The sequence below is a fragment of the Rhincodon typus genome, chromosome 21 (assembly GCF_021869965.1).
Source record: "Rhincodon typus isolate 14 chromosome 21, sRhiTyp1.1, whole genome shotgun sequence".
NCBI classification, from domain to species: domain Eukaryota; kingdom Metazoa; phylum Chordata; class Chondrichthyes; order Orectolobiformes; family Rhincodontidae; genus Rhincodon; species Rhincodon typus.
The window spans coordinates 34,877,198-34,892,378 of record NC_063352.1 but is presented as its reverse complement, the minus strand read 5'-3'; the positions used below and the strand labels follow the sequence as shown (position 1 = coordinate 34,892,378).

General features: G+C 42.7%; 1 protein-coding gene across 1 annotated transcript in view; it reads right to left on the bottom strand.

Moving 5' to 3' along the window:
• abca3b (ATP-binding cassette, sub-family A (ABC1), member 3b) overlaps positions 1 to 15,181 on the bottom strand; it is a 103,039-nt gene that overhangs the window by 86,087 nt on the left and 1,771 nt on the right. The window contains exons 2-4 of the mRNA XM_048609727.1: positions 5,282 to 5,525; positions 4,594 to 4,852; positions 3,615 to 3,745 (exon numbers count right to left, since the gene is read on the bottom strand). Of these exons, the coding sequence (XP_048465684.1) occupies positions 3,615 to 3,745; positions 4,594 to 4,852; positions 5,282 to 5,335 (444 nt within the window). The 5' untranslated portion in view covers positions 5,336 to 5,525. The remainder of the gene's footprint in view (positions 1 to 3,614; positions 3,746 to 4,593; positions 4,853 to 5,281; positions 5,526 to 15,181) is intronic.

Genomic DNA, 15,181 nt, shown 5'->3' with positions numbered 1-15,181 from the left:
AAAACCAGTCCAGCTCGTCCCTGCCTCCCTAACCTGTTCTTCCTCCCACCTATCCCCTCCTCCCACCCCTACTGACCAACCTCATCCCGCCCCCTTGACCTGTCCGTCCTCCCTGGACTGACCTATCCCCTTCCTAACTCCTTACCTACATTCACCTTTACTGGCTCCATCCCCGCCTCTTCGACCTGTTTGTTTCCTCTCCACCTATCCTCTCCTCTATCCCTCTTCTATCCGCCTCCCACTCTCTCCCTATTTATTTCGGAACCCCCTTTTCTGATGAAGGGTCTAGGCCCGAAACGTCAGCCTCTCTGCTCCAGTGATGCTGCTTGGCCTGCTGTGTTCATCCAGCCCTGCACCTTGTTCCCAGTTTAATACCTGGGTCTCTGGATTAATAGTCAGCAATAATATCACTAGGACATCACCTACCCCTTGAGAAGAAATGACCCAAGTTCATTTAGGGTTATGGTATTGGTTTACTGTTACTGAATCCAATTAAACCAATCACATCCCAATACAATGGATAACCATAGTTAACAATGTAGGTGAGTGTAGGGTTTCAACTGTATCAACACCATCTGTTTCTGCAGATATTTTACATTGTCCATATGTCCAGCAATCCAGCCAACTTCAGCACAAATTCACATTGCTGAATTTTTCTGAACAAGATGGAATACAAGTTCATGGTTGCAGTACAGTGCAGTGTGATCCTCTCAGAGTTAACCTTACTTTCAGAAACAGAAATCTTAGCTATCAGAAGTATTTTTTATTCTTACATGGGATGTGAGCATTAGAGGATGCCAACATTTATTGACTAACTGTGAGGTGGTGATGATGAATGCTGCAGTCTATCTGGTGTAGATACACCCACAGTGCTATTAAGGAGGAGGTCACAGATTTTAATTCAGCAACTGTGAAGGAACAGTGATATAGCTCCAAATTAATGGAGATATTGCATGACCTGTAGAGAACTTGCAGGTGGTGGTGTACCCATGCATCAGATGCCCATCACAAAGAACATTTTTGTTCTACATTGAGATTCCAGAAAACCTGTTAATATGGAACTGAGAACAACGCAATCTACACTGGGGAACACCATGATCTCAGCCATAACATTGCGAACACTGTTGACTCCTGTTCTATGTGCAAGTGAACAAAAAGCAAGTTACCTAATGTTCTAATTCTTTGTTACAGCGATAACTTCAGGGGATCTCGAGTTCTGGCAAATGAGCAACTGACTATGGCTGCCAGACTCTGAGAGGTTCTAAGGAATATTCCAAAATTGTTGATGGCTTCAAAATAACAAAACAATTAAATCACTATTCCTTAAAATTCCTCTTCAGTTACATCTCCAAGCTCACTGCAACATAGTGACAGAAAGTGCAGTAACTCAATACTGAAAGCAATTCATAAAGAATACTTGCCCAATCTACAAGTGAGAGATCACCAACATTACAGATGTCAGTCTAAAGCCAATTTAATTCACTCAAGGTGATATCAGGAAAAATTTGATGGCACTCAACACTGAAAAGGCTCTGGGCCCTGAGAACATTCCAGCAATAGTACTGAAGATAGAAAACAGAAATTGCTAGAGGAACTCAGTTGGTCTGGCAGCAACTGTGGAAAGAAAGCATAGTTAACAATTCAAGTACCGGTAGTGAATATAATGAGGTCAGCCAAGTGGACCTCATAGAATATGATGGGGGCTGTTAATCTGCTGCAACCAGGAAGCCCTGGCTGACAGATAAAAATAGGAATGTCAGACATCCTGACACTCTGGGAGTTGACTCTGACAAGGCTGTACCAGAATCAAGGACTTTCCACGTGGAAATACAGGGTGACTCAGTGAAAGGATCCCAGCCTCTGTGCAGTTATTTCAGTACCTTTCTTCAGAACTGGTAGTAGCTAGCATAAACTGGTATTAAAGCTAATGACAGGGGATGGCAGGGAGAAGGAGTAAGTGTATAGATGGAAACAGAGCCCAGAGACAACGAAAGGAAGGCAAAGGTATGGGCTGATAGTAAGCCAGGGAAGGAGACAAGCTGATAATGGAGACAATGAATAGGTGAAAATGGCTTGGCTGTGAAAGGTGCTCATGTCATGGCAGGGCCTGGGGTGTAGGGGCGGGTAAAGGACATGGAAGGAAATGTTCAGGGATTAATATTATTAAACTTGGTACTGAATCCCGAAGGCTGCAGGATCTCCAAACGAAAGATGAAATGTTGCACTTCCGGCTTATGCTGAGTCTTGTTAAAGCACTGTGGCAAGCCCGAGACAGAAATGTTGGTACGGGAACACAATAGTGTGTTGAAGTAGCAGGCAACTGGAAGGTCGGGGTTACTTTTGCAGACAGAACATAGGCGTTCTGCGAAGCAATTAACCAGTCTGCGTTTCTTCTTCCCACTGTGGATGAGACCACATTGTGAGCAGCGAAAACAGTAGGCTAGGTTGAGTGAGGTGTAGGTAATTCATTGCTTCACCTGGAAGCATGTCTGGGGCCTTGGATAGTGAGAAGGTAAACGGAAAAACGTTGCACCTTATGCGACTGCATGGTAAGGTGATGTGGGGAAGCGTTGGAATGGAGGAGGAATGGATCAGGATGTCCTGGAGAGAACGGACCCTGCGAAATGCTGTCAAGGGAGATGAGTGAATTGTGGATCTGGTGGTGGCATCCCAGTGGAGGTGGTGGAGATGGTGGCTTATGATCCTTTGGATCCCGATGCTGGTGGGGTGGAAAGTGAGGACCAGGGGACCCTACTGGTGTTGTGGGAGGATACAGAAGTGCAGGAAATGGGGCTGGACACAGCTAAGGGTCTTGTCAACAACTTACTCAACAATAACCTCTCAAGATCATGTGGCTCCATATCTCTTTACAGCCCATAGCAACTTGCCAAACCAACTTCAACATATTATTCTAAATTTACAACGTTTATCACTTAGAATAACAAGGGTGGGTGGCATATATATAAGGACACCACTATTGTCAAGTTCCTCTCCAAGTCACACACTATCTGAACTTGGAATTATATTACTGTTCTTTCACTGTCGCCAAGTCAAAACCTCAACACCCACAGTGCTGTCAATGGAGAGTTTATCTCCTACAGAGGTTTAAGAGGGCAGCTAAAGAATATCTTCTCAAGATCAATGGCAGACAAGCCTTGTTAACGACACCCAAACCCATGACTGAATTTATTTTAAAAAACTCATTAAAAACACACCACACCAAAATAAGCTCATTCTGTGAAAAAGATTGCAAGAGACTAGGAAACAGCATCCTTTTCTTGAGGCCGGGGAGCTTCATACCTGATAGCGACAGGGACTGAAAATATGAACATGAACTCCAACTGCAATAAACCTGACTTCCATCAAAAAAGAATACAAAAAATACACTGAAGCATCAACAATTAAATTCAATTTGTATGGAGCATAAAAACACAAAGAGTGATATTGAAAAATGTTAGCTTTGCATGTCTAGCCAGGAAAGAAACAATTTACGTAACTGTCACCAAATCATGTACGTACAATGTTGAAGACTCAGTAAACAGCACATATGTAGATTGGTAAGGATTCACAATACAGCACGTGTCCACAGTAGTGATTCACTATATAGCACGTACCTGCAGCGGTAAACGCTCATCTTGATGCTTAAAGTCATGGTCGATTACAAGAGCTACCAGAATTTTCTTTGCCGACTTGTTTTCCGATCTTATAAATTCATTAAACTGAGCTTCTGTTTGGAAACCTACAACTGCAAATAAAAGAAAATGTCTGTCATCAATGAGCTGAACATTGCAGATGATGGAAACCTGTAACAAAACCACAAAATATTGGAAATACTCAGCAGTTTTGGCAGCAGCTGTGCAGAGAGAAACAAATTTAACGTTTATGGTTAACTAAGTTTTAATGAAATGTCAGCATATGAAACAGAGCTGTTTCTCTCACCACCGCCAAGTATTTTCAACTTTTCTGTTTTTATTTCTTTATTCATAATTCAAGTTATGTAGGGTTAACCTTTTGGTGGTTTGGGTTAGGTTGGGTGTCATACCCAGATGTTAATGAGTGTTGTAACCTGGGGCTTTTTAAAAATGTTTCAGAGATAGTAGGAACTGCAGATACTGGAGAATCTGAGATAACATGGTGTAAAGCTGGATGAACACAGCAGGCCAAGCAGCATCAGAGGAGCAGGAAGGCTGACGTTTCGGGCCTAGACCCTTCTTCAGAAAATTTTATAAAAATGTTATTTTATGGGTTGCAAGCAACACTGGCAAGGCCAGTGTTCATTGTCCATTTCCACCTGCTCTTGAGAAGGTGGTAGTGAGATGCTATCTTGAACTCAGTGCTAATGAGTGTCATGGATTAATACAGTGGCTTCATACTAATCAACAATCAAATGATCAATAATTCAAAACCCAAATAGCAAGTTGTAAAAGGATTCACAAATGGTCATGTCAGCACAAAACAAACTCCTTAAACCAGCTAAATGGACAACCTTTTACCTTTTACTCCTCAGCCATCTAATCCAAGAGAATAAAAACTGAATTGCATCCCTGATTTCTCCCAGGAAAATGACAGCGACTTAGAAGGCTGGAAACTTACTGTTAACAATCCTCCGCAGACTGTCTTTCACCAGCTTTGCAATGCTCTCCACTGCAGTCACGTTGGAGGGAATGTAAACCAAACTCCATTTGGTTGTAGGGTGTTGGGGGAAATATGGAATATCATAAATATAAAATGGAGGATATGTGGTTGCATTTGGATATTGCACAGAGTTAACTCGCTGTCTTAGAGTTATAAGAATTGCAGCAAATATAAGTGGCAGGCTTATCTCAACGATGGTGACCAATACTTGGCGCTTCTGCATTAAAACAAAAGTAAGATTTGTAAATCCAACAATTACAAAATTCTCTTTGCAGTACATTATTAGCATAGGTATATACATTAAACATTACCCACCATGAGGTGCATTAAAAGATCAAGATTCCCACAAGGTCAGGATGCAATCTCAGCTTTCCTGTCAGGTCTGGTAGGAGCTTATCCCAAACTGATGGGGGTCACTTCATGGATTCATATGTGGACAAATCAGTTTGTCTGACTCACAGCACTGCATCCAGACAGAATCTCAGCCAGTCTCTGTGACAGCTTCAACCTAGCTAGATTCGATTACAGCTACATATGTAAGTGGACAGGAGCAGTGCTGAGGGTTTAGCTATTAGAATGGAAGTTCAAGCATCCATACATTCACACAGATCCTTCTTTGTACCATTGGTTGTAATATTTTACTTACTTGCAACACGTAATTCTTCCAAAGAAGTAGGCCAAACTGCCGAAGTCGGGTCATCTTGAATTTAAGAGCAACCCCAAAATATGACAAGAATATGCTTCCTAACAGGGGGAAGGAGCACAATGGATGCAGCTAGTTCCAATTTTGCAGCTTTCAAAGCATTATCACAGACTGTTGCCAATGGAGATGTTGTGTGTCAGTTTGAATGAGATGTTTTGGATCCCCCATCAGGCCAGTCGCTACCCCTCTAAAAAGAAGAAAGAAAGCATTTATATAGCACACATCCCGAAAAAGTCAATAAATGTACTGTACTTTTGAAGTGTAGCCAATTTTATAATCAAGGTAACTTTTGAAATTCATGGACACTTTTACAGCTCATGTCAATAGTTGTGAACAGCATCATATAGCTGCAAATTCCAGGTAAGCAACAACGTTATTCAAGGCGTTTGGTGACTGATTGAATTATTACAGCTGTGAAAACCACTAGCTCTCCTAATTCCAGAATTTTGTGCCTACTGAAAATATTTGAGGTGAATGCACCGGAGGGTGTTGTTGATGATTACAAGCCACTTGCTGTTGGTCACAGCAATTTAAATGGCAGCATTGGTCATAGGATGAGCCCAGGGGTGGGGAGATTTTGAAACTGGTAAAATCCACATTTAGGCCATTGAGCTGTAGGCTCCCAAGGCAGAATATGAGGTGCTGCTCCTCCAGTTTGCGGGTGGCGTCATTGTGACACTGGAGGAGGCCCAGGATGGACATGTCACCCAGGGAGTGGGAGGGGGAGTTGAAATGGTTCGCGACCAGAAGGTGTTGTTGTTGGTCACGAACAGAGTGCAGGGTCTACAGCCCAATGGCCTAAATGTGGATTTTACCAGATTCAAAATTTCCCCAGCCCAGCCTCATCCCATGACCAACCCTCCCTCTCATCCCCGCCTCCTTGACCTGACACAGCCTGTCCATCCATCCTCTCCCACCTATCCACTCCTCCCCCCTCACTGACCAATCTCCACCACTCCCTATCTGCACTCACCTATCACCATCTCACCTACCTTCCCCAGCCCCACACCTCCTCTCTCTATTTATTTCTGAGCTCCCTTCCCCTTCCTCATTTCTGAAGAAGGGTCCCAACCCGAAACATCAACTTTCCTGCTCCTCTGATGCTGCCTGGCCTGCTGTGTTCCTCCAGCTCCACACTGTGTTATCACTGACTCCAGCATCTGCAGTTCTTACTATCTCACAGCAATTTGAATAATATGTCATCAAACTTGGTTTGCATCTCCTCTCCCAAATCCCACCCCAAAGGTACAATTCAAATTGTATCTAACCCTTGCTGTACCTGTCTTGGGAACAGTTATTGGATCAGCACGCAGGGAGTTTTCCTCCCTGTCTGATCCATGCTTTACTCGCCCTGGGAGTGTTTCTTGGGACACTGCAGAAAGAGCTTTACTCCTATTATAGATTACTCCTATTATATTGTGTTGTAATTGTCTAGAGTATTTGATGTGATCTTATACAAATGTTCAAAAATATAAATCTGAGCTCTTTCAAACCAATCCTTGCTGGAATAATTCTGATAATCTTAACAATGTTCTTGTACCAGCACCATGAGCACAGTAGTCTAATGAAACAGACAGATAGTGAGGAAGTGAGACAGAAACATCCAGAGACTGAGTCAGCGAAGTAAATTGAGAAGCAAACAGTAAGAAACACAGGTAAGTGACGAGACATTGAGATAGACAGAAAGAATGTGAGGAAAGCAGAAAGCATGAGAGGGAGACAAAGACAGTGAGAGACACATAACGAGAGAGAGAGAGGGAGGGAGAGAGAGAGAGAGGCAGAGAAATACATACCAAGAGAGAAACAAAGACAGATAGCAAGCGAGAAAACCAGAGAGACAGAGAGAGAGAGAGCGAGAGCGAGGGAAAGAGAGAGGCAGCCAGCACAAGCAATACAGACAGAAAACAAGATGGGTGACAAAACAAGAAAGAAAGGCAAACAGTGAAGAGGCAAGAGAGGCAACGAGAGAGAAGCAAATGTACAGCAAGAGAAAGCAAGGCAGAAAGCAAAAGAAGACAAAGCAAGAAAGATAGACAGTAATGAGAATGAGAGAGAGAAGCAGCAAGAGAGAGACAGACAGCAAGAACAAGGGTAGCAGAAAGCGACAGAGAGCAAAAGACAGCTACTAAGAAAAAGGTTGAGACAGCCAGTGAGAGAGAATAGCAGACTGAAAGAGACAAGCTAGTAGAGAGAGAAAAGGACAGAAAAACAGTCAGCAGGAGAAAGGCAGACAGCAAGATAGAGCTGAAAGAATAAATGACTAAGCGACAGATAAAGAGAAAGTAGAAAAGATAGAGATAGCGACATAAAAAGAAAGAGACAGGAAAATAAAGAAACAACCAAACTTCAGCAGAATCAAGAATGCCTCAGAATCTCTTCTTTCCACAAAATAGAAAGTTTTTGTATTAGAATTTTCTTTACATGTAAATACATAAATACATGCCAAGTTTGGTTGAAGTAATTAAAGTTCAGAGTCCACTTTTTAAAATAATATCTTACGAATTGAAATATATTAAGCAGTCAGTAAACAATCCACCAATATGTAAAAAATTCTCAACTCCCCTTTGACTCAATTAAAATGCAGATTCTGGATCCTCGATTAGATTGAAACTGAAAGAACTGTGGATGCTGGAAATCAGAAATAAAAACAGAAATTGCTGGAAAAGCTTGGAAGGTCTGGCAGCATCTGTGGAGAGAAATCAGACTTAACGTTTCAGATCCAGTGACCCTGTTCTGAGGAATAAGTCTGATTCTCTCCACAGCTGCAGACCGACCTGCTGAGCTTTTCCAGCAATTTCTGTTTTTGTCCTTGATTAGATTATTTGAAGGACCTTATCTGCAAATTCTGACATCCTCTGTCCAAGGTGGGAGCTGACTTGTTCAGTGTTTCCAGCGTTTTCATTTGTTTCTCATTTCTAGCACCTGGAGTGTTTTCCTTCTGGTTTAAAATGTGAACAATTCTACATGGTAGTGGGCTCAATAATCTTCAGTACAATTGCATGAACTAATTTTCACTTCATTTTCATTCCCATTCTCACCTTTATCTGGAAAATCTATTTAACATTCGGAAGTGGAGGGGTTCAGTTATAAGGAAAGGCTGGATAAGTTGAGACTTTTTTTTTAACTGGAACGTAGGAGGTTGAGAGGTTACCTTGTAGAGGTTTATAAAATCATGAGGGGTACAGATTAGGTGAATGGCAGGTGTCTTTTCCCTAGGGTGGGGGATTTCCAGACTTGGGGGCATATTTTTCAGGTGAGAGGAGAAAGATTTAAAAAAGACATGAGGAGCAATTCTTTTACACAGAGAGTGGTTCACGTGTGGAATGAACTTTCAGTCGAAGTGGTGGATATGGGTACAGTCACAATGTTTAAAAGACATTTAGATAAGTACATGAATAGGAAAGGCCTGGAGAGATATGGGCTAAATGCAGGCAGGTGGGACTAGTTTAGTTTTGGATTACATTCAGCATGAACTGGTTGGACTGAAAGTTCTGATTCTGTGACTCTATAACAATGCTTTCAATTCCCACCCCTTCTGTACCACTACCCCTGCCTCTCCCTCTCTTGTGTTCAGACTTCTACCAACACACACAACTATTTGGATTATATTTCTCCTGAGGAAGGATCACTAGACCTGAAATGTTAACTTTGATTTCTTTTCACAGATACTGTCAGACGTGCTGAGCTCTTCTAGCAACTTCTGTTTTTGTTCTATATTTCTCCTAACCCCAGTTTAGTTAAAAACTCCCTTTCCTTCTCTCAGTTTCTCTCTTTCATCAGTCTGACCATTTCATGTTCCACATCAGAGATTCTAAAGTATCATTAAAATTATCCGTACTCACCAAGAGGTACAGTGTGCGCTATGTGCCATATAATGGGGGATTGTTTGCTGCACTGTTTCCTCAAGCCTTCAAATTTTTAACTTCCGTCACTCTCACTTTGCTTGTTAATCAACACAATGATAGCAGTGTGACATCTGAGCCAAGGTGCTTTTGTTTGTGAAATGTATTATGTGAACGAATGTTCTAGAAGATGCCTGTGTTTCCCTTGGGGCAGGGTTATATCATTCTTATTGGAATTTAAATTTGGGATGGGCTGCTTTGTTAAAAATCAGCAAAGGCCTTTTACCCAACCCGACCCCAGGGGACCCTTTAATCAATTTGACCGCACAGAATTCCTTAACTAATTTGACTGTAGGGGACTCTTCAATAATGCTCATTACAGCAAACTTTTAGATGACCTGCGTATACAAAACTTGAATAAATATTTTAAAGACTGGCTTCCATCTGTCTACTAACACCCATGGGAGCAATTAAAGCAGTTTTCACTACCCTACAGGGAGAATATTCCCCTTGGAAAGGAAACAATGATGTTGATCAAAGTGGTGTTACCCTGGCAACGCCCAATTGTGCAGCACAGGCTGAGGATTCTGGTTTAACAAGTGCCAATGCGAAGCAGGTGTTAATCACTGGAACTTCTAGTTTACATGTGTTTTAAACGGCACTTGTGGTACAGTAGTAGTGTCCTTATCTCTGGGCAGGAGGCCTGGGTTCAAGTCCCACCTGCTCCAGAGGTGTGCGATAACATGTCTGAATAGGTCAATTAAAAAATATCTGCATGATTTTTAAGGGGAATCCTGTGGTGCAGTGGAAGTGTCCCTATCTCTGAACCAGGAAGTCCGGGTTCAAGTCCCTCTTGCTCCAGAGGTGTACATTGATATCGCTGAACAAGCTGATTAAAAATATGAATCAGAGATAGTAGGAACTGCAGATGCTGGAGAATCCGAGACAACAAGGTGCAGGGCTGGATGAACACAGCAGGCCAAGCAGCATCATAGGAGCAGAGAGGCTGACGTTTCGGGCCTAGACCCTTCATCAGAAAAGATTAAAAATATGTGTGTGTTTTTAAGCTGCAACTTGCAAAACCTGTGCAGTCAGTTCTAAAAATAAATTTCCTGCTATTGAAAAAAAAATCTATGTGCCACTTTAGGGTTCAGAAATCATCTACCATCTTCTAGTTACTATATCCCCACCTCAGACACAGGATAAACTCATCATCCGAACTGTCCCTGCAGGCAGGCGTTTCTCCAACAGTGAATGATAGAACAGCTGAACGGTTTTCTAGTCTTCATCACTTCCCTCACACACAAACACACACAATTTACATTTCAGAAAATAGACCATCCAGCCCAACAAGTTTGTCTAGTGTCAGTGCTTCATGCAAGATTCCTCTTGCACTCTGGTCTGTGACCAGAGGTGTTCCACAGGAATCAGTGCTGGGTCCACTTTTGTTTTTCACTTATAGGAATGACTTAGATGAGAATATAGAACGCAGGGTTAGAAGATTTGCAGTTGACACCAAGATTGGTGGTATAGTGGACAGTGAAGAAGGTTATCTAAGATTACAAAGAGATCTTGATCAATTGGGTCACAGACTTCATAGAATCCCTGCTGTGTGGAAACAGGCCATTGGGCCCAACATGTCCACACCGTCCCTCTGAAAAGCATCTGACCCAGACCCATCCCCTACTATTTCCCATGTCTAATCCACCTAATTAACACACCCCTGGACACTATGAGCAATTTAGCATGGCCAATCCACGTAATCTGCGCATCTTTGGACTGTGGGAGGGAACCGGAGCACCCGGAGGGAATCCACGCAAACACGGGGAGAATGTGCAAACTCCACACAGACAGTCACCCGAGGGTGGAACTGAACCCCAGTCCCTGGCACTGTGAGGCAGCAGTGTTAACCACTGAGCCACCATGCTGCCCTCAATGGGCTGAAGAGTGGCAGATGGAGTTTAATTTGGATAAATGCAAGATATTGCATTTCAATAAAACAAACAAAGGCAAGACTTATACATTTAAAAGTAGGGCCTTGGGTAGTGTTGTAGAACAGAGAGACATAGGGGTTCAGGTACATAATTCTTTGAAATTTGCATCATGTATAGACAGGGCGGTTAAGAAGACATTCAGGGACACTTGCCTTCATTGCTCAGAACTTTGAGTATAGGAGTTGAAACATTATGTTGAGGTTGTACAGGATGTTGGTGAGGCCTCTTCTGGAGTACTACGTCCAATTCTGGTCTTCCTGTTACAGGAAGGATATTATTAAGCTGGAGAGATTTCAGAAGAGATTCACCAGGATTTTGCTGGTAATGAAGGGTTTGAGTTATAAGGAGAGACTAGATAAGCTGGGACCATTTTTCATTGGAGTATAGGCAGTTGAGAGGTAACCTTATAGAGGTTTATAAAATAATGAGGGGTATAGATAAGGTGAATGGCTGATGTCTTTTCCCTAGGTTTGGAGATTTCAAGACCAGGAGCATATTTTTAGGATGATGGGAGAAAGATTTGAAAAAGACGAGGGCAATTTTTTTTTTTTTTTTTTTTTTTTTTTTTTAAACACAGACAGTGGTTCATGTGTGGAATAAACTTCCAGAAAAGGTGGTGGATGTGAGTACAGTTACAACGTTTAAAAGACATTTGGATAAGTACATGAATAAGAAATGTTTGGAGTGATATGGGCCAAGCACAGGCAGGTAGGACTAGTATAGTTTAGGATTATAATTGGCATGGACTGGTTGGACCCAAGGGTTTGTTTCTGTGCTCTATGACTCTATGACTGTATAAGATGCTGCTGTAGTCACAGTGAAAGAGGAAGTAGTTGTGACACTGAACAGGTTAAAAATTAATAATGAGGAATTAATAGCAACCCTGGCTGTACTTAAAATGAGAACTCACCAGGACCAGATGGGACGTTTCTGCGGATGCTGAAAGAAGCAAGGGGGAAAATTAAGGAGGTACTGACTGTGGTCTTTCAATACACATTCTGTTTAGGGGTAGCGCCTGAGTTTTACAGAATTGCAGATGTTACAGGCTTGCTTAAACAAAAGTGAATAGGGATCAGCATAGCAACTATAGATCAATTTAACCTCGGTGTTTGGAAAGCTTTTAGAAACAATAATCTGTAACAAAATTAGAAGTCACTTGGACAAGTAAAATTTGATTAGAGAAAGCTAGTCCTGTTCTTTCTTTTTTAATGCAAAAATATATTCATGAAAATTATCCTTATGTACATTCAGGTACTAAAGCAGTTCTGTACAATCTTTGCGTATCAAGCAAAACTGGAATTTGACATTCCTTACAGTTACAAAAACCAAAGAATTTCTTACTTGCAGAACGCTTTTTACGTACATTGAGGCAATGAACAGACCTTCAATATACTTTGGCAGAAAGATCTTAGACAGAGGTCTTTCCCCACTGTGCTTTGGTGGAGCTGACCCAAGCTTTAGTGTATCTCTCAGCATGTAGCCTTGAACCTTGGAACCTGCCAGTCTTCAACACTGAGTTGAGGTCAACTCTTTACACTCGAAGACCAATAAGTTTCAAGCAGACCAAACAGCATCTTTGTCCAAAGAAGAAACGTGAGCACGTGTCATCCTGCTCCACAGTGTGGACTCTGGGCTGGAAGATTACTTTAGAACCCTGCTGGCTCCTCACCTCCTGGAGATCCTCCTTGACACTGACCTCCAATGTCTTCAGCAGGAGTAGGTTCTGCATTGCGTTTCTGGAGTTTTGGCAATTTTATCTGCCTCTCTCTCTGAACACCTTTGAGGATGGAGAACCTCTTGACTGTTTCCCAACAGTCTGCTGGAGACTCAAAGTGGGGTTTCCCAGTTCCCTAATCTTTGTAGTCCCTTTTGAGTTCCTCAATGTTTTGTGGGGTGACAAGTTTCTCATTCAGCTTCCACGTTTCCTTGCTGGCCTGCTGCTCATCCTGAGGAAGCAGTGGTCAGAGAATAACACTGGCTTGACACAGTGCATCTGACCGAGAATGCTTGGAACACAAACAGGATATCTATCCTTGAGCGGATAGACCCATCTAGCCATGACCAGGTGTATCTATGCTGTGTTCTGTCTGCAGGGCTACTGAAGACATTGTGCAGCTTGGTAACTTTAACCGTTCCCATCAGGAGGCTGGACGTGATGTCCGATTTGCTATCAGCCCCACTAAGTGTCCAGCCACATTGATGATGTAGTTGAAATCACCGGCCTGGACGTCACCAGCAGCAGTGGGTGCTGCTGTAGGATGGCTAGATGCTCACTCGTGTACACCCCAGCGGTAAAGTTAACTAGTCTTAGGTAAGCATTTCTGTACATAATGTCTGCTACGAGGAGGTGCCTGCCCACCACCTCCTTAACCTTGGAGATGGTGAAGTTGCCTTCTCACAGCAGAATATCCCAGCTGGAGGAATGGCAATCATTACCCCCAACCAAATCAAAGACCTGTGGGCCACAAGCTTGACCATTACCTGCAGCTGCTAAAGTGCAGTATCCCATACTCCCGCAGAAACAGCAGATCTGCTTTGATGTTGGCCAGGTAAGCAAATGTGGAGACATATTGAGCAGTGGCTTTTATGCTACGCACATTTATGCTTGCAATTTTCAAACCCATGTTAAGATTTTTGTAGATCATTGAACTGTCCAATAAAAATTTAAAGTTGATCTTATGATTGGGCAAATTCCTGCATCCTCGTGGTATAGGCAAACTGTTGCACCTTCACAGGGCTGAGGCAGCTGTCTTGTTTCTCTCTGGGGGCATTGTCTCGATCAGGTGTCATGGGGTGGATGCGAAGCCAGGAAGGTCCAGTTTCATGTCGTGCTCCAAAGTACCGGGTGGGGGATCCGTTCAGTTATAAGGCCCTCTTTGCGTCTCAAATGTACACAAGTATGTATAAGTAACACATGCCTTAAATTTTTTTGCAACTGCAGGGAATGCCAAATTCCAATGCTCGCTTGTTATTCATGTGCAAAGACCGTACAGAAATGCTTCAGAAACTACATGTTCTCAAAGTTTTTTTATCTTTGCCTTAAAAAATGATCAATCAGAAAAACAAAGTGAGGGGATCCTTCTCTGACCTGTCTGTGGAACCACTGTTTGTCCTCTCTGTGCAGAAGAGCTGGATTGTTACAACCCATAAGTATAACACACACGTCCCAGCAGCTGATGTCCTGACTTTCCTGGGAAGGTACATTCAGCTTGAAAGGAGGCAGCACTGATGTAGTTGACCACTTCAGAACCTGGATCAGTAAGCAGCAGGTCAAGATGACCCTGAACGTAAATGCCAATAGGAACATCCTCCACCTGCCCTTCATCTTCGCGACTGAAGGGAGCTGAGGTTACCTGACGTATGAAGGGCAGCCTAGAATGTGTCAAACCTACAGGAGGTCGGGGCACATGGCAACAGACTGCAAAATGACCCTCTACAGGAACTGCAAACAGGAGGGGCACCTGACCAAGGACAGCAAAGAATCCAATAGCTGCAACCTGTGTGAGGAAGCAGGCTACCTGTACAAGGGCTGTCCAAGACTGGGGACAGGGGCAAAAATGCACAAATGGCCAAAAGTTGCAACACAGTAGACCCCAAAAGGACAGTAAGGCGTCACCCTGAGTGGGAATGTTGGGATTCCCTGACTCATGCTCTGGGGAAACAATTCAAAACCCACATGTAACTAGCAGCTTCAATGAAGTTCTTTTAGACTGCTCATTCCCTCAGTTCTGTGTCCACCCTTATTTCATGGCACAGGCTTGAAGTTCTGACAGTTGTTCAATGGTACAACTTGTCAACATTTATCCTGGCTTGCATACACTAGGCCAATCCAGACATTAAACAAAAATGTATCTGTATTCATTCTCCTTGTTCTAAGCAGCTGGATTAAATGCCAATTTACAGCAAAATTGTCACTTGCATAAATTTAATCTACAATAGTTCTATAGCATGGAACTCCTCTATTTCCTGTTAACCATAATTGCTCGATTATGATAAGATCACATCAT